General features: G+C 34.6%; 2 protein-coding genes across 2 annotated transcripts; one reads left to right on the top strand and one right to left on the bottom strand.

Annotated features, from left to right (window-relative positions):
- Nucleotides 1–1,182: 1,182 nt before the first annotated feature.
- Nucleotides 1,183–3,052, top strand: LOC111402669 (pseudo histidine-containing phosphotransfer protein 6-like). Its single transcript, XM_023031034.1, has 5 exons — nucleotides 1,183–1,415; nucleotides 1,557–1,687; nucleotides 2,216–2,359; nucleotides 2,457–2,529; nucleotides 2,601–3,052. The coding sequence occupies exons 1-5, from the start codon at nucleotides 1,347–1,349 to the stop codon at nucleotides 2,670–2,672; spliced, it is 489 nt and encodes a 162-aa protein (XP_022886802.1). The 5' UTR covers nucleotides 1,183–1,346; the 3' UTR covers nucleotides 2,673–3,052.
- A 19,346-nt stretch (nucleotides 3,053–22,398) lies between these two features.
- On the bottom strand, nucleotides 22,399–23,636 carry LOC111400380. The gene is made up of 3 exons (XM_023027796.1): nucleotides 23,357–23,636; nucleotides 22,702–23,290; nucleotides 22,399–22,636 (listed from the first exon to the last, which is right to left on the bottom strand). The coding sequence occupies exons 1-3, from the start codon at nucleotides 23,634–23,636 to the stop codon at nucleotides 22,399–22,401; spliced, it is 1,107 nt and encodes a 368-aa protein (XP_022883564.1).
- Between the last annotated feature and the right edge of the window lie 268 nt (nucleotides 23,637–23,904).

Genomic DNA, 23,904 nt, shown 5'->3' with positions numbered 1-23,904 from the left:
GTATCTCTGTGTGTGTGTGTTTTTTTTTGGTACCATAAGAGAGAGAAGAAATTTGTCCTCTGTGAATCGGTGGGACCAATGTCATTACTGTAACGCCGCTTACTAATTTTTCACAATTATCATGTTTATCTAGATTAATGTCATAATGTTATATTCGTTGTTCAATTAATATAATTATTTTTCGTCGTGACTAACTATATTTTTTATAGTCAAATGTGCCTTGGACGTCCTAAATGATTGACGCGCCTATTGATTTAAGTCTAACATATCATATTTATAATATAATAAAATATCCTTTACTATGTGCTTTTAATTTATCTTTCTTTTGGAGTTGAAAGATTTCTTTCTTAAGCAATATATTTTGGATTTATTAATTTAAAATAATAATTGGGTGACATAATAGGAATTAGCAAATTAATAGAGCCAATATAGGGTTTAAATAAGTTAATATGAATAATAAGGGGCTTCATTAATCAATTTTCCCAAATTAAACCTAATTAGACTTCTTTAGGATGTAAGAGTCAAATGATTTGCCTTATCACTCTTCATTGCAATAGCCAGACTTTCAACCCAACTCAAAAATCCTTGTCCACTGCTTCCACCCTGGAGTCTTGAGTTTTTACGCCTAGTGTTAAGGTAATAGGATTTATGCCCCCCGGGCACTTCTCCACTGGCAAAGGACGGGCTCTTTCAATGCTGGTAGATCAGAGGTCCTGAGTTCGAATCATGTGGCTCTTAAAAGGCAAGGATTTATTCTTGGAAGGCAAGAGAAATCTTGGAAGGCAAGGATTATTCTTGGAAGGCAAGATGCAACTTGGATTGGCTTGCTAGACACTTTGGCAGATCAAGTTGGAGAGGGCTCGGACCCTGACTAGTTGGAGGTACATCCCGCGATTAACTAGACTGTGTGAAGAGGGGACGGATCACAGACCCAAAGATTAGTCAAGAATTGGACACCTTGTAAAAAAAAAGAAAAAAAAAAAAAGAAAGAAAAGGTAATAGGATTTACTGTAAATTTCAAGGACATCATTTGTTTAATCCAAATTCATGCACACATCCAGCCGTGAATATAAAATTGTATGTTACAATTTTATATCATTTGTTACAATTACCCTTTAAATAGCTGCTAAATTTGAGGGCGTTACAATTACCCTTTAAATAGCTGCTATCCCATCTACACCTTCTGCATTCCTCTCTGAGAAAACCAGTACACCTTTAAACCTCCTTTACTTGTATTACAATCCAGAATATCTTCTGTCATATTCACCCAAAATATCATACTTGTTACGTTATTCTCCTCCTCCTTGCTACTTTAAGGCGCAGACAAAACGGGTCTACCTTTGTGGATGCTGGGATTCGGGGCGGAGCGCTTGCGGGCTGACATGAATCGTTTGCTCGCATTACTCTTCCACCAGGTTTTAATTCTTTGCAACAATATCTAGTTATTCACAATGAATAGCGTCATTCTTATCATTTACTGTCATAAAAATGTATATATATGTTTACTTATTACGTAATTTATAGGTGAATTTTGTGTTTGGTTTGATTAATTACAGGGAGTGTTGGATGAGCAATTTTTACAGCTCCAGCAGCTTCAAGATGAGTCCTCTCCGAACTTTGTTTCTGAGGTTGTTAACATATACTTCCACGAATCTGAGAAGCTGTTGAGGAATCTCAGAGGATTGCTGTATTTCCCCTCTCTCTCTCTCTCTCTCTCTCTCAAACACACACAAAAGCAAAAACATTTATCATTATTATTATTATTTTTTTCCCTTTTTTTGCAAATAATCACTTTTCTGAGGAGGGCTCAACTTGAACTCCAACATGCAGGTGGGAAGTAGAATATATGAGCTAAAAACTACGTTTCATCTGTCTCAGTTATATCTCGTCATATTGGCTTCTTGGTGACATTCGAACTCGTTGCTTGAAGTAGACTTTAAAATTTCATTACTGTATACTAAAATGCAGAAGTCCTTCGTTGTATTTCACACACATACATGTATATAGGCAAAAAGTTAAACTTTCACACACATATATACGCGCATGCTAAGCACGGGAACAGTCTGAAACTTTTTTACTTGGAAAAGAGTTACTTTTGAACATTCGAATCACTCATGCACCGAGGCACGTACACTTTTATGTGGTTAAAGTGATTAGTGAATAATTTAATTTGATTAGATGGGTTTTGATTTTTATGTTAATGGTGGAAAAACAGGCTGGATAGAGAGTTCTCGGACTTCAAGAAAATGGGAAGTCATTTAAATCAGTTTATGGGTAGCAGTTCAAGCATTGGTGCCCAAAGAGTCCGAAACGTTTGCGTCGCCTTTCGCGCTGCTTCCGAGCAAAGTAACAGAGCCGGGTACGTTCAATCTCTCTCTCTCTCTCTTTATGCACGAAGACACTTTTAAGTCAAGGAAAAAACCCTCAAGATATTCCTAAATTTCACTCTATTTTAGGTGTATGAGAGCCTTGGAGCTGCTAGAATGTGAGTACTGCTACCTTAAGAACAAACTGCATGAACTGTTTCAGGTAATGAATATATCTGAGTTTTCAAATTTTAGACTTTTTAGGCAGTAATTAATATAATGATTACTGTACAGATTGAGCAGCAGAGAATCCTAGCAGCTGCAGTGAGATACCCGCCAGTTCAGCACCCCATAAACAACCCGTAGCCCCATTTTTGCCTGTAAATTGCAGAGCAGGATCCAGTTTATCCGGAAGGGGAAGCGAAGTAAAAAGTACTGATGGTGACTGATTTTTCACCTGATTAGACATATGCCTTTATAAATGGTTTTGTTTGCATTTTGGGTTTTTTTGATGCAAATGAATGCTACAGTCACAATTGAAGAAGGCTGCAGTTTTTGGGTTTCCAAGTCTTGTAGGGATTCAGCTTTAGATGGTTTAGCTTAGCTTATTTCTTTTCTTTGTCGAACTGCCACTTCTGATGAAACCAAAAAAGCAGCATGTAAAAACTCTCAGCCTTCGATCAAATCTAATGTGTAAGCCGGGGAAGGCACTCTATTTTATGAATCAATGAAAAGCAGTCAGATCAGTTCAAGGTTATGGATACTGAATTTATATTTTCACTAACTTGTAGCAAGATTGATTCAAGTAAAAGTCATTTGCGTTATGAGTAATGCTATTCAGTATTATTAGTGTTAAGTAACACTTTAAGTGGTAATTGTATAATATTAAATGATATATTCACTTAAATGTAATGTCACTTGATTTATTTAATTAAATCTATCAAATCTTATCACCTAGATTGGTACTAGATAACATTATTTTGGCGTTATTAATGATAAAAAACTACAATGTCTGTTCAAATGTTACTAAAGAACTAATCATCCATTCTTATGCTAATGGATTTCAGAGTGTATCGTGTCTTGTATTTCTTTCGCCTTTGGGAGATTCCGCTGAACTAAATAACTTGTCCATTCATGGAGTTGGTAGGACATTGCAGAATTTTAGTAACTGATTACAATATACCAATATTTATTAGTCCAACTACCTAGTATCTTTATTAGAAAGAAAGGATAATTTTAAGTGTACATAACTTTGTTTACCAAATGGTTTATCTACTCTCACAAGCACGTGGATCCCACGTGAATAAAATAATCACATGTGCCCTATTGTGAGTGTATGTAAAGCATTGGTAAAATAAATTAGATACATCTAGTATAGTCCTAGAAAGAAAACGTGAAATTGCAAATACCCTGGTTATCTAAAAAACGTGTGTCAGAATCCTATATGGCAATGTTATTGATACAAAGGTTACATATAGAAAGCATAGTACTAATGGTTGAAACTATGTCCGTAGCATAAGAGAAGAAATTATAGTCGAGACCGTAGTTTTGTAAAATGCGATGAGCAGATGTGATAAGTGTATTTTATACAATAATTCGGAACTTAAAATAGCGAATTTTGACAGTTCTGTTAACACAATATATCCAAAATTATTTTATTTTATATTATAAAGATAAATTCAATGGTTGAACGAGTAATTGAAATAAAGAAGTGAAAATTGGTGAAAAAAGGTCAAATCCAAAGTATGAGGACTAAATGCTACATTTCAATAGTTGATTTGGACCATGAAAATGAGATTAAAGACGTTACAGGTTCAATTGGATGCAATGAAAAGTTAAAAGACCGAAATTATAAGAGAAAATGACTCTTAAAACAAGCAAGAATTGAATTTGGGGACCAAAACGTAAAGTTTGAAAGATTGTACAATCGAGCGACCGCCCAACTTACAAAATAAAAAACAGTGACTTTAAACTGAGCTTGGGTGAATGCCCAATTTACTATTGGGCGACAGCCCAAACCAAAATCTAATACCCCAGCCAATTTTTCTTTTCATTCCAAATTTTACATGGAAATCACTTTTTTGTACGAATTTTGACTTAATTTCACCTCTATAAATAAATACATAAGCAGCCAATAAAAAAAAAAAAAAAAAAACTCTCAAACACCTCTCATATACATCTCTTTCTCCAATCCTCATCAATTATTATCATCAAAGGAGGAAAATTCATAGTTTTTGTGAGAGAATTGAAAGATGCTTACAAGAATTCAATCAAGTGAAGATTCAAACTTAGTTTTTGGGCAAAGAAGAGATGACACAAGTGGAGATTCATAAAAAAACCACTGAAGAGATTCAAGATTTCAAAATTCATCTTCATCTTCATCTTCTCAATTTATCAAAATTTGGATTATGTCATTTCACTTAAATATGATTTCTTGTAATTTCAATATGTAAGGCTAGTTTAATACATAGTTAGGATGAGATGAACTCTTGTTATGATATTTTGAGTTTTTAATTAATTATTTTGACTTTGATTTGGTTTTATTTGTGGATGTTTATTATCGTTTTTTTCAATTGTTCGATCACCAATTGATTTATTAGTGAATTTTATAATTATCGGGGAGAGATAATAGGGTTTAAGCACAATATAAAAATATTGTGATGTGAACCTGTGTAGGCAAACGCTTCCAAATGCATGATCAAGATTGAAAATCGATCCAAAAAAGCCAAAGCAAAGTTTTGGATTAAACTCAATAAATTTGGAACCAAGCAACTCGAATCGCCGACGATATGTGGACCTCTTAATTACGCAAAAATATGTGAATCTCACCCGATTGATTTGAACGCCACAAGATTTAAATCTTGATAAGTTCGTAGATTGTCCAATTAAAGAATACATAAAGAAAGCAATAAAAGTCTCCCAATAATAATAATGCCAAAAGTTGCAATACAATGAATAATAATGAGTATTTATACTAAAACCCCAAGATATGGTAAAAACATGCATAATCTCCAAAATATGCTAAAATTATGGAAAGAAATAAATTCTATTAAAAAAAGAAAAATTCGCGAAATTTTGAAAAATCCTCCCCGAAATAGACCGATGTGGTCGCATGGTTCAATTCCATGTGGCCGTATGGAACAACCAAGTTCAACCGATTGACGCCCTGCCCCTATATGTGCGATCGCCAAAGATGGAGAACTATGCGGTCTCATAGTTCTTCACTTCGACTCCGTTTTCGTCCACTTTTAGTATATTGATCCAAGCTTCTTTGACATTTGATCCCAACATGAAACTTGCTCCATTTTGAATCTCAAACATGGTTTCATCAACGGTTTTCCTGATAAGCATCCCAAAGCCTCTTTTACTCGCTTCGCCCTTGATCACGTCATCGGTCCACTATCAATGGATCTTCCCCCGGACTTGACATTGGACTTGACTTCCACGCTTGAGTGTCCTAGTTCACACCATCCCCTCCCTCTTCTAAAGGATTCGTCCTTGAATCTCAAAGAGAGAAAGATCAGATGCATTAAAAGTTGCTGAAACGTTATACTCACCTGGAAGATCTAATTTGTATGCATTGTCATTGATCTTCTCAAGCACTTGAAATGGTCCATCTCCCCGTGGCGGCAACTTTGATTTTCTCTGTTTTGGGAATCGTTCTTTCTTGAAGTGCACCCAAACCCAATCTCTTGGTTCGAAGGTAACAATCTTCTTGCCCTTGTTTGCTTGCTCGGCATAATGCTTGCTCTTCTTCTCAATTTGTTCCCGTACCTTTTCATGGAGTGACTACACCAACTTGCCCTTCCTCTTCCCATCCAAGCTACCTCATTCAGTCACAGGCAAATGTATTAAATTCATAGGTGTTATTAGATTAAAACCATAAACAATCTCAAATGGAGAAAACGACGTAGTGGAATGTGTGGCCCTATTATTTGCAAACTCTATGAAAAGTAAACTTTCTTTCCAATTTTCAAGTTTTTATTAACCACAGTGCGCAATAGTTGTGTCATGGTCCTATACACTACTTCAGTTTGACCATCTGTTTGTCAGTGACAACTTGAAGAAAATATTAATTTCGTGCCTAACTTATTCTCCAAGACCCTCCAAAAGTGACTAAGAAATTTGACATCCCTATCTGACAAAATACTCTTAGGTACTTCATGCAAGCGCATAACTTCTTTAAAGAACAAGTCTGCAATGTTAGTGGCATCATCGGTTTTGTGACATAGAATGAAATGGGCCATTTTACTAAACCTATCCACCACTACAAAAATTGAATCCCATCCCTTTTTAGTCCTAGGTAAACTTAACACAAAATTCATAGAAATGTCTACCCAAAGTTCACTAGGCACTGGCAAAGGTATGTAAAGTCCATGAGGTAAGATCCTAAATTTAGCCTTTTTACAAGTTATGCATCGACCGCAAATCCCTTCCACATCAACTTTCATTTTAGGCCAATGAAAGTGTTCAGTTAATGTTTCTAAAGTCTTTGCTACTCCAAAGTGACCCATTAGTCCTCCACTATGTACTTCTCTAACCAACAACTCACGCATAGAACAATTAGGAACACATAATTTGTTTTTCCTAAACAAGTACCCTTCATGCTTAAAGAACTTATCTACAGCCCCCTTATAACATGAATTGTAAATGTTGGAAAAATCAAGATCGTTATCATACATGCCTTTAACGTACTCAAAGCCAAGTAATTTTGCACTTAAAGTAGTTAGAAGCACATACCTTCGTGACAATGCATCTGCCACCACATTTTCCTTACCTTGTTTGTAACGGATGACATATGGAAAAGTTTCTATGAATTCCATCTAGCGTGTGAGTTTGTTCAATTTACCTTGACCCCGCAGATGCTTTAATGATTCATGGTCAGTGCGAATTACGAACTCCTTTGGCCATTGGTAATACTGTCATGTCTCAAAGGTTCGAACAAGTGAATATAGCTCCTTATCATATGTAGGATAGTTGAGAGCTGCACTACTTTGCTTTTCACTAAAGTAGGCTATCGGACTTTTATCCTGCATTAAGACTACTCAAATACCTATTCCTGATGCATCACACTCAATCTCAAAATTTTTGTCAAAGTTTGAAAGTGCTAAAATCGGTACTTTACACAAACAATCTTTGATGATGTTGAATGCATGTTCTTGTTCTACCCCCCATTGAAACCCCACATTTTTTTTGACAATTTTAGTTAGTGGGGTGGTAATCGAAATAAAGTCCCTAACAAAATGCCTATAAAAACTAGCCAATCCATGAAAACTTCTAACTTCAGTTATGTTTTTAGGTGTTACCCAATCCTTGATAACCTTTATTTTCTCTTCATCTACCTCTACACCATTAGCACTAACTACAAAGCCTATAAATACAACCCTATCCATACAAAATGTGTACTTTTTAAAATTGATATAAAGTTGTTCTTTCCTCAAAATCACAAACACACACTTCAAGTGTTCTACATGCTCATCAAGATTGTTGTTACAAATTAAAATGTCATCAAAATAAATTACAACAAATTTTCCAATGAAAGCACGCAAAACATAGTTCACCAGTCGCATAAAAGTGTTTGGTGCATTTGTGAGTCGAAACGGCATGACTAACCATTCATACAACCCATATGTAGTTTTAAAAGCTGTCTTCCATTTATCACTCTCCCTTATGCGAATTTGATGATATCCACTCTTAAGATTAATATTGCTAAATATGCATGCACCATATAACTCATCTAACATGTTATCTAGCCTAGGAATCGGGTGACGATATTTTGCCATGATGTTGTTGATGGCTTTGCAATCCACGTACATTCTCCAAGTTCCATCTTTCTTTGACACCAGTAGTACAGATATGGTACATGGACTCATGCTTTCCCTGGTATAACCCTTGCCCATCAATTAATCCACTTGTCTTTGAATCTCGTTTGTCTCCTCTGGATTATTTCGATAAGCTGGTCGATTAGGAATGATAGACCTAGGTATGAAAATCAATTTGGTGCTCAATTCCCCTAATGGGTGGTAACCCACTAGGTACGTCCTCCGAAAATACATCTTCAAATTCCTGTAACAAAGAAATAGTCAAACTAGGGAGGGATGTGTTAGGCTCCTCAAAGTTGAGGAGTGACTACTTGTAAACCAATAGTATCATTTGTTGTCTCTCTATTATTGCCCATTTTAATTCACTCCCTCTCACAAAGAAATTTTGTTTCGACTTTTCTCTCCTCACAGAAGACTCACTTTCTTTTCTCTCATGTGGTGCCACTCTCTTCTCCTTTCTATTGGTCATCTCACTATTTTCTCTCTTTTTTTCTAACTCCCTTACTCTTGATTCTTCTTCATTTTTCAGTTGAATTTGATCCTCATATACTTGTGCCGGTGTTAATGGCACAAGAGTGACAGACCTCCCATCTTCCACAAAACTATACTTATACTTATACCAATCATGCATTGCCTTCCTATCGTATTTTCATAGTCTTCCTAACAAGATACGCCCCGTATGTATAGGTATAACATCACACATCACCTCATCTTAATATTTACCAATGGAAAAATTAATTAACACCCTTTTTTGTCACCTTGATTTCCCCACATTCATTTAACCATTGTAATTTATAGGGCCGAGGATGCTTTAGTAATGTTAAACCCAATTTTTCCACCATATTACTACTAGCCACGTTAGTACAACTTCCTCCATTAATTATTACACTACATACCTTGCCCTTGAAGTGACACCTTGTGTGGAATAAGTTTTCTCGTTGCTGTTCCAAGTCATTCGCCTTGATTTGAGCACTGAGAGCTTGCCTCATGACCAGCAACTTACCACCAACCGCATACTCTATGGAACCTTCTTCATCAGCATCCTCCAATTTTGGCATGTCGGCATAATCACCTTTACTTTCAGTTTCCACTCCCCCGTTATCCCACAGAATTATTGTTTTCTTGTTTGGGCATTGAGAAGCAATGTGACCCATTCCTAAGTAACCAAAACATTTGATATCCTTGTTTCTTGATGGCTATGATTCCCCCTTTGATATAGCTTTGCTAGCACCCTCTTCCTTGCCTCTTGGTACCTCAGTTCTCCCTCTTGCAACAGTTCCATCTCCTTTGTTATTTTCTTACTTCAGTTTCCAAGAAGAATTAGAACCCAAAGATCCAGACTTGTATCTTGCTGTCCCTTTTCACTTCAACTGCCTCTCTACCTTTATGGCCACATGTAGCATATCTTCAATTTCCACATAGTGCTGTAATTCCACTACATTTACGATGTCGCTGTTCAACCTACTAAAAATCGAGCCATTGTGGCTTCCCTATCCTCCTCCACATTTGCCCTAATCATTAGCATTTCCATCTCCTTATGGTAATCTTCCACACTCCTAGAGCCTTGGCATTAATTTTGCAATTTTTTATGAAGCTCCCAGTATTAGTGATTAGGTACAAATCTCTTCCGCATTATAGTTTTCAATTCCTCCCATGTGTTGATAGGGCGCTCCCTACTTCTCTGCCTCATAATCATCACTTGATCCGACCAAATAATGGCAAAATCGGTGAACTCAAGGACTGCAATTTTCACCTTTCTCCCTTGAGTAATTGTGACAATCGAAGATCAATTTAATTTCCTTCTCCCACTCCAAATATGCCTCTGGATCACTCCTCCCCTCGAATGAAGGAATGATCATTTTAATGTTCCCCAAATTTCCGTCCACCTCGTCTCCATTAAAATTCCTACCTCTCCTTTCTTGTCTAACTCCTCTATTTCCCCCCTTCCAATCTTCGCATCCACAATCGCATCTTCATCTATCCTACCAACTTCAAGAGCACTATGTTCCTCCATCCTACATTCCCGTCTACCTTGTCTCCGTGCATTAGGACCACCCATTCGTACATTAGCAAGAATTGGATTTAGCCTTTCCAACCGCATGTCCAGCCTATCCAATTGATCCCTCACATCTCGAAATATCCTCTGAATCCTCCAGCATAGTAATTCGGTCATCGATCATTCTCGAATTTGATCCTTCCTTGTCCGACATCCTAAGTCTATTTTTTTTGCCTCACAAATTTCACTCGAAATTCACTCAATATGGATTTTTCGCTCGATTGTTCTCACCACTTTGCCTTTTACCACTTGTTGCTTTCACCAAGTACCCAGAAAGAACAATTTGGAACTCAATCAAAATTTTAATCAGTGGAATCCAAACCGATGTGAGCGAGATTATAAGCCCAAAGAATTTAGAATAACTTGATTAACAATTACAAAACAAAGAAACTGACTCAAGAACACAAAATAGAAGAAAAAATTGGCTGGAGAATTGAATTAGACAAAAATAATAAAAAAGGGGCTAATGAAGTCGGTAAATTCCCAAGATCAATAACAATAATGACAATTTTTTTTAAATTTGGATTTTTTTTACTATACGGATGAATAGTATCATACGATGAGCAGTAATTTTTTTTACTCTTGAGATAGAAAAATCAACAACGACGCTAAAGCAACAAACAGAAATTGATTTGGATGCAAATTGAATCCAAAAACAACTTTTGAGATTTTTTTGGATCGACGAATCAAAATTAATTACTGACCCGAAGAACACCAAGAACAAAAAAAAAAAAGGAGAAAAGATAACTAACTCAACAAGAATTTAAAATGGATATAACCTTGGATTGGAGCCTAAGTTCTGATACCAAGTGATGTGAACCCGTATAGGTAAACGCTACCAAACCCACGATCAAGATAAAAAATTGACCCAAGAAAGCCAAAACAAGGTTTTGGATTAAACTAAATAAATTTGGAACCAAGCAACCCGAATCGTCGATGATGTGCAGACCTCTTGATTATGTAAAAATATGTGAATCTCACCCGATTGCTTTGAACGCCATAAGATTTAAATCTTGATAAGTTCGTAGATTGTCCAATTGAAGAACATAGGAAGAACGCATTAAAAGCCCCTCAATAATAATAATGCCAAAAGTTACAATACAATGAATAATAATGAGTATTTATACTAAAACCCTAAGATATGGTAAAAACGTGCATAATTTCCAAAATATGCTAAAATTATGGAAAGAAATAAATTCTATCAAAAAAAGGAAAATTCATGAAATTTGGAGAAATCCTCCTTGAAATAGACCTATGCGGTCGCATGGTTCAATTCCATGCGGCCGTATAGAACAACCATGTTCAGTCAATTGACACCTTTCCCCTATCTATGCAAACGCAAGAGGTGGAGAACTATGCGGTCCCATGGTTATTCACTTCGGCTCCATTTTCGTCCATTTTTAACACATTATCCAAACTTCTTCGGCTTTCGATCCCAACATGAAAACTTGCTCCATTTTGAATCCCGAACATGATTTCATCAACGGTTGCCTTGACGAGCAATCCCAATGCCTCTTTTACTCGCTTCACCCTCGATCACGTCATCGGTCCACTATCGACTATAATGGATCTTTCCCCGGGCTTGACATTCGACTTGACTTCAACGCTTGCGTGTACTGGATCACATCACATTGTAAGGTTTGATAGAGAGTAGACAGATGCATCTATACTTTACATGGTTTCAATAGGTATTTTAGTACTTGTTAATGTATTTATCATGTTTATATCTTTCATCGAGAGATAGAAGGGTCACATGAGGGGAATATATTTGACCGCTATCGATGGAGGCTTTCAATTAAATTATGAACATTGACCAATATGAATGATTTCAAATTGTCGATTTAATTGTTATACTAAAAATGAAATAACAATGGGGATTCGACGTCTTAGTAATACGTTCACATTTTTGAAAAAACCAATTAAATCGCTTTCTAATTTAATTGATAATTTAGATATTAGTATAGAAAAGTCAAAATCTATTGCTATTCGATTAAGCCCTGTTTGAGCCCTATTCATTTGAAAAAATACATTCTTAAATAGTATTTTGACATCAATTCAACTACACATTTTTCAATAAATAATATTACACGTAAATTCAAAACTTTTTCTTATTTTTTAATAACACACTTTTTATCAATACACTATTCAAAAATGCATTCTCGTAAAAAGAATGGGGCTCAAACTAAGGGTAAGGTTGCTATTAATATGAACTTGATCAAATACAGAGTTCTCATGGGTTTGATACTCTATTTACTACTTTATTACTTGTTCACGGTCTCGTCCACTTATCAAAAATCAAACGAACAAGATATAACTTGAGAAATCTTGTCCCAGAAGCATGGGAAGAAAAAGGATGTAACCCAAACACAAGCACTTAATTATCAATTGGCCACTCAAAGGAATTAACCTAAGGGATAAGATATGCAACATAGCTCACCACCCAAATAAAATAGAAAGAATCTAACAAGGGATAAAAGGCTAGGAAAACTCATCACTCTCTGAAACCCACAAGAGATATGGTCGCTGAAATCACGCAAACATACTAAATCATTGACAAATAATAATGTAGCGAATAAATAATATCGTTTTGTAAGTGTTATGCCCTAAATCCAATCGATTTAGGTTGTAAATAATTTTAATATGTTTAATGTATTTATTTTTGGCAAGATCTATTATTTTTTAAATTAATATTCTGATGAATAATGTTAAATAATAGAGTCCAAAGATTCAAGTTTTCAATAATTTGTTAATCACAAGGAGTTGTGATTGTGAGATACAAATTACATATGATTGGATTTTAAATAATCTATGGTCGTAAGTAATAACGAGATACATAAATCGTTATTACGGATAGGTCATCATGTGTGACATTTCTTACTTGTAAAGTAAGTAGCTGATCTCACAAGCTAAAGCGTGGTAATATTTAAATGAACGCGTGGATATTTTGCTATAGAGACCCGTAAAGAAATTCCACGTGAATAACTATCTAAATGTCAGTGGTTAATCTCTAACGTTTGATAGTGAAATTTGTCCTTTGAGTTGAGGTTGTCATAGTGCCTTGTATGAGAACGGTCATGCTTTGACGGTGTTGGATGTTGCTCTACCAATGGTCGCTAATACAACATCGTTCGGTATGTTAAGAATTATATGAAGGTTGTGAATGACCAATAGATGATTCGTCACTCTTAGATAGTAAGAGATTATGATCTGCATTTCATTTAATTAAGTCGATAACGAAATCCTTAGCCAATATATACTCAAAAGTCGAAAATGAGTTTTTGACTTATATAGACTTAATAGTAGAATGAAAGATATAATCGATGATCGAGATCAACACATTTTCATGTCTCGTAATTGATCGGATCATATTGACGAAATGATTATAGATTCATGATAAACAAATAAGTTTGGTGTTGTCATACCACGTGACATTTTTCGTCACATGTATTGCCCCAACACATTGTTAGATATCAATCTGGGACAGCAAGTATGAATTGGTGATAAATTAAAAGGGTGTTTTAATTTATCAATTTTAATTATATCAAAATAATATTTTATGTTGTTAGATATCGTGATCGGGAACCTGATGTGTTGCACACAAAAAGAGAATTGGAAGATTGTAATTTGTTAATTAATTAATCTAATAAGTGTTGGATAAATTAATTAAATGGTTTACTTATTTATAGGCACGAATTAATTAATTGAATTAATTAATTCACGGTCGAATTTAATTAAATGGGTTAATTAAATATTGGATCGGATCAGGCTAAGCTCGTTTGAGCTTATATAAATATATGGCTAGAGTTTTCAATTTGTAGAGATTCTAATAATTCTTGCTAGCACAAGAGAGAAAAATCCTGGTGGTTACAATCTGTTCTCTGTGTGGAATTCTATTGAAGGTTGGATAATTGGATAGTTGAGGGTGGCAGATCAAAGCTGGTAGAACAAGGGAAAAGCAAAAGAGCTTATAGATCTCAAAAAGGTATAACTTTTATCACAATTCTTATCTAAATACAAAAATGATTCCAAGTGAGAATTGAAATTTGTTTTTAATTCCGCTGTGCATAATAAGTAAATTCTCAACATGTCTCCAAAAGAAATCTTCTTTATCTGAAAAGACAGGAAGACCCCTAGAATTTATAAACTTTAAATTGAATTAAACTAATAAGTTATCGAATTTGAATATAAATGTAACATGATATATTTAATTTCTTTATTTATTTTTAAGTAATCTACTAATTATCTAAGAATGTTTCAACTAAAATGTGAAGTATGTGTTGAAATTTCAAATTCACCCATTGTTATCCTATTTTCAATTATTGACCTTTATAATTCAATGAATCTGTTATTCTTGATAATAAATAATTCACTTTTATTTAACAATCTCTTGAAGAGTAACTTACACATATTTTAAGCATGACTTGGTCATATTTTTATTTCGAATTTATATGCAAAGTAATACATCATATCTTACCATTATCCATATGATTGCACACGCATATATATTATTCCTAATAATTATTTGTCATGTGTTGAAATTGTAGTGTTCTAAATATATTATGATCCTCCCAAAAATATAACAACTAATTACTCTATTGGTGGAAAGTAATTATATAATTTAACAAAGCATACAAGATCAATTAAGAACATAAATTAACTAAACTAATTGGTCTTTTATTAAAGTTAATCAACAAAAGATTTCATCTTTATTTCAATACAAGAAACTCTAGCATAGCATGTTTTTTTAATGATATTACAAGAAAAATAATGAGAAAACATCATTCGGAATATATATATATATATATAAAATACGAGAACTACATCAAAGCAATTTCTTGTTTTTGATTTTCAATTTTGAGTTTTGATTCGTCAAGCTCTTGATGATAGTTGCCTTCACATCCTTACCAGGTTCGTTCTTCTTTGAATTATGGTGAATTGATCTCTCATAATTGATAGATTTCTATATTATCATGTGATATGAAATGCATTTGAGAGGAGTCTTTAATGGCTACCCTTGCTTTGTACTTAAAGAGCCTGAAATTGGGTTGAGAGAGTCTAATTTGATTTCCAAAAGAGTTTTAATCAAATAAGGAAACAGTCACGTCAACTGACTAGTGATTGTGGTGGTATCGTCTTGAATAGTTGATCTCAAGTTCACAAAAATTTGGTATTGTAATGCATGGCTTCTCATCCTGCATTTGCATGGTACTAAATTTGGGACTGCAAATTAGTCCAAAACTTTGCTTCTTTGTCTGATTGAACCCCCCCCCCCCCCGAGTAATTTTCTTCGTTTAGCTTCTAACATCATCCAATTGATCTTTTTTGATCTTCAATCATCAGTCCTTAGTTCGAATTAACTTTAGATATTTACAATTTAATCATTGAACTTTAGAAATCATCATTTTTAGCTGATTTTTGTTTTTTCTTCGAAATTCATGATCAAATCATTGAGTTTTACCTAAAAATAATATATACAAGAGATTAAGTTATAATTTATTAAAAGCACTCATAAATGATTATATTTAAAGGTCTAGATAAACACATAAAATACACTTATCAAACACTTCAAACTTGTGCTTATGTTTGTCCTCATACAAAATAATAACATATCTCAACAAGTAAGAATGCAATAACCGAACGTGTCGTTTGTTTCATGATTGAAATCCTTGTGTCAAATCTATGAATAGCTTCAAAATCACAATACAAAAATTAATTTTTACTTATCCATTATAAAGTTAATGTGGACATGTGAAGAATTAAGTAAAGCATTATAAATACATGTTCCTTCAATTCTCGACCCGCAATAGTCAAATTTATCATTTCTTCACTCGTGAAATACATACTCTCAAAATTGTTCTTTTGTATCCTCTTTGATGTATGATCTAACGTTTAATTTATATAGTAATCATCATCCTATCTAGTTTGAATAAATCTCACTAACTACAAAGTCAATATATCAATGAATTACGATTTTTCTATACCTTTGATTATTCAACCACCAAAACTCAACTAGGCTACTAATCATTTGTCAAAAGTAAATAAATATTTCGGGTTTAATTATGCATCTATTGCCTCATGAATCATGGTAATTTTTTCCTTTTTTAAACCGACATTTAACTTAGGTTTCTCATCTAATTTTCCATCTTATTGGCCAAAGTCAATCTACAAAAGAATTTACACACATGAACTCCCCATTCATCTTAATATCTTCCTATAAATGTTCAATCACCCCCAAACTATACCCAAAATGGTTTAAGGATGTATATATAATCATGTTTGTGTTTAACATTCTCAGTTTAACTATTTCAACCTATTCAAAGCATGGATCAACTTACTGTTTCAAAATTCAAAACTTAGTTCAAGTGTGAAAATAATAGCAAATCTACATAAATAAGTATCAATTAATTCTATAACCTATCCACAATTCGTAAATGAACATATAGTTCCAAATATATATATCATTACTGACGAGGCAACCTAAACTACACGCGCAAGCAAATTAAAAAAGAAAAATAATTCTGAATTTTTAAAAAAAATTATTTTTATTTTTTTACTTTTTTATTCATATATAATAAACCAATAAAATTTCACAACAATCATGCCAAAGTAATAAAAATTCAATATTTTTTCCCACTCCAAACTTAAATTAGAATTTGCCCTCAATATCTCAAAATATTATCCAGTAATATAAAAGGAAAAAAAGTAGAGAAATCGATATTCCCCAGATGTGAGTGCGTCTGCAGTGAAGGTTGATTTCGAGCAAAATTTTTAAGAGCTAGATGGTCAATGTGGCGGCATCCTTTCCTTTGTCCTTTGACGGCTTGTGTGTTTAGGTGTCTTGCTCCTATAAAATGATCAAAATCCATTCATTAGTAATATAATAATATAGAATCATTCATATTAAGCTCAAAAACATCAAAATCAACAAGAAACTGTAGGGACGAGGGTGGACAAAAAATAGAGGGTGCAGATATGGATGCTTCCACATTTTACGGCTGCAAGTAGGGACAAATTTAAGTATACAATTGCAAATTGAGTTGCATATTGAAACTTGTATTCGTGCCAATATAGTGCATGTGTCGTGCCAAAGATATTCTAAATCATGTACTATCCTCAATGATATGTGCGTAAAAATGAAGATGCCTTAATTAACTACTAGCATACAAAAGAGAACAAAGTATCTATATCTTCAAAAGCACAATAAATAAGAGGAAGAAGCTCGACTTTGATGTTGGATTGAAAAGTGAATTTTTAGCATTGCAACGGCTGCCCTTGTAGATGTTTCCTAATCCATCATTCCAAACTTTCAATTTTTCATATTAGTCCTTAATTGCTCCAACCAATCTACCAACTCCTTTTTGCACCGATAATTTCCATAATCATCATTTTCTTCATGATCAATCCTTTTTGCATTCCTTGAGGTAAGTATGTTAATTGGTTGGAATATAGAGGTTGAAAACTTCATTATTTGTTTTCCACCCTTAATATGAACTTACCCTTTCCAAAATGTATGCATATACATCAATTGTCAAAAATAGCATTCCCAAGATTATCGAACTATTTTTATTTCTTCTATATCAAGGATAATGAAATCAACTAGTGTCGCAGAAATCCCTCGATGAATCTTGATTCTGGGCTCAGAAAATAATCAAACTATCATCGGTTTACCTTGACTCGACCCAAAACTTCCATTACATTTTGGACTGCCTCGAGCTCTCTCAAACCCCACAAAGGAGAAGAGATGGTGGTGGTAATGGGAAGAAGATAAAGAAACAATGGTGGACTCACTCCAACAACCACCAACCCGACTGCCCCCTCATCTTTCGGCCATCTCTCTTTCTCAACTCTTCCCTCTTTCAACACACACACGCCCAACATCCAAGAAAATGGCTGCAAGAAGATGGTATATATATATAGGATTAGTTTAGGTCACTACAATTGGGCCAAAGATTCACTAAGTGGGTTACCAATTAACCTAAACTAATGGGCTAATATCCAACTTCATATTAATTACAAAATGGTCCAACTAACCAAAGAACCATCCAATCCCAACCGGAACCATCCGAAAATGTAGGTCATTTTTTAGTCGAGCCAAATCCATGGTGTAAATAAATAATCCGACAACCATTTTAAATTATCGCTCGGATTATTGAGTATCAAAACCCTACAATCTCCACCTTGATGCCCAATAATCTGCAGGCAAACAAAACACAAAGTTTATACTTGCACAATTAAGGTAATCCAGTAAAATTGGTATCACAGGCCTTACCTCGTGTTTCAAACCTGAAACACATATCATACCTGTTCCATGTACTCACAAGGGCTAAGGTCAAGAACACCCATGTGGAAACAAGTATTCACAGTGAATAAATAATCATGCGATGAAGATATTATATAGGATAACATACACAGATCTTTTTAAAATCACGTTTACATAGAACCATAAATTAACACCAAGCTAATCAACACATGGTTAAACACATATGCAACAAATGCATAAATGATTCCTAAAAAGATCTCACCACACTTAACCTATCCCATTCGTATTACTTCCACCTTAAGAACACATATTTTCTCTCATCGCTCACAATGCTCACTAGATGATCACTCAACTCATGTCTAACTGGCAAGTCACAATAGATCCTAAGTTCTTAGGATAATCTTTTATCACCATATCACTTCTACTAACCTACATGGATAATGGGTCTCCACTTTATAGAAGTTATTATAGAAGTGTCTCTCACATTCCATCTAATTAGGATCTCTTTACAGATAAATGATTTTAGACGTTTAATTACATTTCCACTCCTGATCCAAATGTCACACTCCACATCCCCGGTACAAACCACAAAGTACCCCTAAGCATTTATACTCCACCTTACCAAAAGACGTCCTCATTGCTAGTGCATCATAAACTCACTATGGCAAATTAATACCTTTCGGTGACCACAAAGGTTAGGGCTCAATTTAAATAGACCCACACACCCCAAGGTTACTCCAATCACTAATGCTCCAAAAATCCACAAAGGAAAGGGTGAATGTGACACTCATAAAGAGAATCGAATAAAGGATTTGGTTATTTCACTACACTCACAAAGCAGGCTCACAAAGAGAAAGAAGATAACTCTAACATAGTTGCCTCACACAATCTCACAAACTACATAGGCTCGCAAAGATGGAGGAGAAAATGGCTGCTCATCTTTCTTTTCACTACCACACCCTCGCATTACTCACAGAACAAACAGAGTACACGACAAATCTCAACTCCCTATGCATGCAAACACATCACACAAAGTAATAAATCATTCTAATTTAAGCAACTACACACATTAAACATATTGAAAGTGTAACATATCAACGCAACAGAATTAAGCAATTACATACATGCAGAAAGGTTTACACAGAGATGCAATGCAGTAACCAGGCTTACTTTCTCATAAACCTCATTAGGGACACCACTTTGCCCTAAAGTCACATTCGCCTCAAATCTCATCTTATCTTATCTTTTATTATCATTTTTATGGCAGTCTATTTTCAACTATGTCTAATTTTACCACAGTTAAAACACATTTTTTCCCACTTGCCTTAGACTTATGCATGCCATCAATACCAAATGATGACCACAAGCAAAGTATAATTCACATAGAATGATCAAATAAACTTTTCTAAGATCACACGCAATTCTAAGCGTGTAGAAAAATTGACAACAAATTCACAAAGAATTTAAGGCAAATAATTCATAGGTCTAGGAACAGGCAATGATTATCCCTTCACGGTAACCCAAATCTAACGTCACCCTACACAATTACTTTTAATGCAAAAAATAAATAATTAACCTACACATTAATTTTAACTACAATAATAAAAGGCAAAGAATACGATATCGAGTGGACCATGTCTGAAGGTTCGTAAATATCGAGAGACTTGAATTCACCACTTTAGGATTGTCACTATTCATCCTAAAGTCACTAGCAATCGTAGCAACACAAAACAGTATTTGACACCCGAACGTTCAAGGGCAAAATCATCCAACTTTCACTGCATTGCTCAAAACTTAAATCCGACAACACCGTAGGGTCCGACTCATCACCAGAAACATTCTGTCTTTTGGCACCCTCGTCGAAATCCTTCCGACGCAGCCACAAGCTCCTCGCCAGTGTTCCCATGTGCCAGTGCCGGCGCTGGCGACTCCGGCAATGCTCTATCCTTCCGACTTTGTCTCCACCTACATAGTCCATCAGTGGTATCCGCTTTTCCAAAATCTTTTTGGCTTGGTCGAAAAACGCTAAAACATGTCCGATCAGAAAATGCAAAAATCTGGATAGCTTTCTGCTTTAATTTCTAGATCAATTTTGGACCACTTCCAGCCACTTTTTCACCAGATTTTTCACAGATTTCTTGACTACACAAGCTCTGATACCATTTGTTGTGGAAATCCCTCGATAAATCTTAAATTCGGGATCAGAAAATAATTAAACGAACACTGATTTACCTCTGCTCAACCCAAAACTTCCACTGCACTTTGGATTGCCCCGAGCTCTCTCAGACCCCATAGATGGTAGTGGTAATGGGAAGAAGAAGTAATAATGGTGGACTCACTCCAGTAACCACCAAGCCGGCTGCCCCCCTCACCTTTCGGCCGTCTCTTTATCTCTAGGTTCTTCCCTCTCTCAAGACACACACGTCAACCATCCAAGAAAATGACTGCAAGAAGATGGCATATATATATAAGGTTAGTTTAGATCACTCCACTTGGGTTAAAGGTTTACTAAGTGGGCTACCAATTAGCCTAAACTAATGGGCTAATATCCAACTTCATATTAATCACTAAATGGTCCAACTAAGCAAAGAACCATCCAACCTCAACCCTAGCCATCCAAAAGTGTAGTTTGTTTTCGAGTCGAACCAAGTCCATGGTATGATAAATAATCTGACAATTATTTTAAATCATCGCCCAAATTATTGGGTAGCAAAACCTAACAACTAGAAAGATGAAATTTAACACTTTGACGGGCACATCCTCAACTACCCCTAGAGGGTGTTTGATTGATTTTTCATCCAACTGTAAAATTATTGTGGTTTCCTTTTGGCTCTCCCAAACCTAATTTCTCGTAGTCTGAAGATTGTATTAGGTAAATTCTTACCATAAAGTCAATTAAAACATTAATAATATAAGATTTTCCTACAGAGTAAGATAAAGTAAAACTTATTGGATCTTTTAGCTTTGATATATGAAGCTTTCTGAGTTTATCTAAGAATTTTGCAAACTGGTTCTTAAACTTGTTGTTTTTAACATTTCGAAAAACTTTACTAGATGTAAATGTGAATTGACGAAAACGGTTGTGTTAACTTGTGAATTATCTAAATGTTCTTGATTGCCTTAACACTGGATATAAGATGCTTTCTATTTTAAGACTCAACCCTTAAAATTATGCCCCAAAAAACTTTTTAATTTAACATTTTAGAATAAATAGTTAGTTTGACTATCAAATTTAGAGAGATAAACTCACCCTCTATAATCAAACACATTCAAAATAATTTAATTTTAAAGACTAAAAATAATAAAATAATTTAGAGAGAAGCTAGCGAAGACAGAAGATGGGAAAAAACAATAAATATATTCCGACAGTAGTAAAATTGAGTGTTAAATATAAAGAGCATGTTGGAGGACTTATTTTTACTTTATAAATTTATAGATACTCTTTAAATTGTAAAATATACTAAACAGATAATCTCTTAGATATATTCTTTGTACATAGAAAATGTTCGGATTGTCCATAATAGGAGGACAACTGTCCCCTTGTAATGCAGACCTACATGTGCAGCACTGTTCGAAAACGTACCGATATTATTCCCATAATTCAGTTAAAAGTCATCCAAAATTTTTACTTTAGGACTAATTAGGACTTCGACGAGAGAAATTTGAGTTCTCTTTTTCAACTTTGACATTCGATGAGATTTCTTATCATGGACAAGTAGTAAAGAGTAAATAAAAGATCATTCACAAAAAAACTGCATATTTAATTAGATATAGATTATTACTAACTTTAACTGATATAACACAATTTTTTTGGATATTGGTAATCATAAATCCAAGGGCGGATCCAGAAAATTATGTTGAGGGGGGCTAAAATTTAAAATATATATGCAAATTTTTTTATAAAGTATACAACATAAAATTTCATTACGATATTACCCACTGAAGTTGTGCCCGTTAAGCTTTAACTGCATAAAACTTGTCGATAATAGAATCTACATCTATTTTCTCGGCAAATTCTCGTTCAATGTAGAGCATCATACAATCGGCAAAAAACTCATCCTCCATTCTATTATGAATTGCTGTCTTTACATGTTTCACTGCTGAAAAAGCTCGCTCAGTAGTTGCTATAGATACAGGTAGTGTTAGGACAAGACGAATCAATTTAGTGAGAACAATGTAATTCTCTGACCTTCTACTTGCAACTAGAAGCTTGCATAATTCAGAAAGTGAAGACACTTGAAATCGAGGATCACAAACCTCAAAGAATGAAGCTCTTGTTGTGAAAAATCACAAGGATAGAACTTCTCTGCAAGCTTGAAAATATCGTCCCCATTGAATGATTCAAAAGAATTTCGAGGATCCAAAGCAACAGTGAGAGAAAGGAGTTCTACTGATAGTTCATTAAATCTTGTATTTAACTCCATCATTTGGAAATCTATGGCTTCATTAAAAACATTAAAGTGGTAATGACCCTCAAGCGTAACTTCTTCACGAGGACGATAAATCTTATAAAACGAGTTTAGGTCGGGTATATCAGCATCATTTCTTAAACATAAAGTTTTCACCGCATTAAGAAATTCTTCCCAACCATCTTCTCTAAATTCTTGAAGGAGACCTTTTGTGGTGGAGACAAATTTGATAGCCGTAGGGATGTCTTGAGATCTTTTTGGAAGAGCTTGACAAAGTATGTCATTGAATCCCAAAATTTTATGCTTTAAATGCAATGAGAATACAAATTCAAAGCTTTTAATAGTTTCATAAACACCATGAGCCTCAGCACGAGATCTTCCATTTAGAGAATGAACTATAAGATACTCAAGTACCTTGCAAGTTGCAGCATACATATCTATCAAACTCTTTATTGATTCATAATGTGAACTCCAACGAGTAGAGCCTGATTTTCACAAATTACCAATTTGATTGATCCTGCTTCCAGATTGTCGTTCTCCACTAGCCAACATATCCTCAAGCTCTCTTCTTTGAGCAGTTTGTAATGCATTAATGTGCTTAGGAGAAGAAGTAATAAAATTAACAATATTGTCCAAATGAGAAAAGAATTTCCAAATACAAATCACATCCTTGGCTGCAGAAACCAATGTCAGTTGTAGTCGGTGGGTAGAACAATGGATATAGTAAGCATATGGACATTCATTAAGAAATAATGCTTGAAGTCCGTTCCAAGTACCACACATATTGCTAGCACCATCATAGCCTTAGCTTCTAATTTTTTTAACCTGAAGGTCATGACGAACAAGAACATCACATATCTCATTTTTTAGATTCGATGATGTAGTGTCACTCACGCTTTTGATCGCAAAGAAACGTTCTATTATAATACCATCATTGTTCACAAATCACAAGATAATGGCCATTTTGTTCTCTTTTAGATTCGTCTTGCGCTTCATCAATGAGAATAGAAAAATAATTTTCTCCAAGCTCCTCACGAATCATCTGTTGCAC

This window comes from Olea europaea, chromosome 10 (assembly GCF_002742605.1).
Source record: "Olea europaea var. sylvestris chromosome 10, O_europaea_v1, whole genome shotgun sequence".
NCBI classification, from domain to species: Eukaryota; Viridiplantae; Streptophyta; class Magnoliopsida; order Lamiales; family Oleaceae; genus Olea; species Olea europaea.
This window is presented reverse-complemented; position numbering and strand designations above follow the sequence as displayed.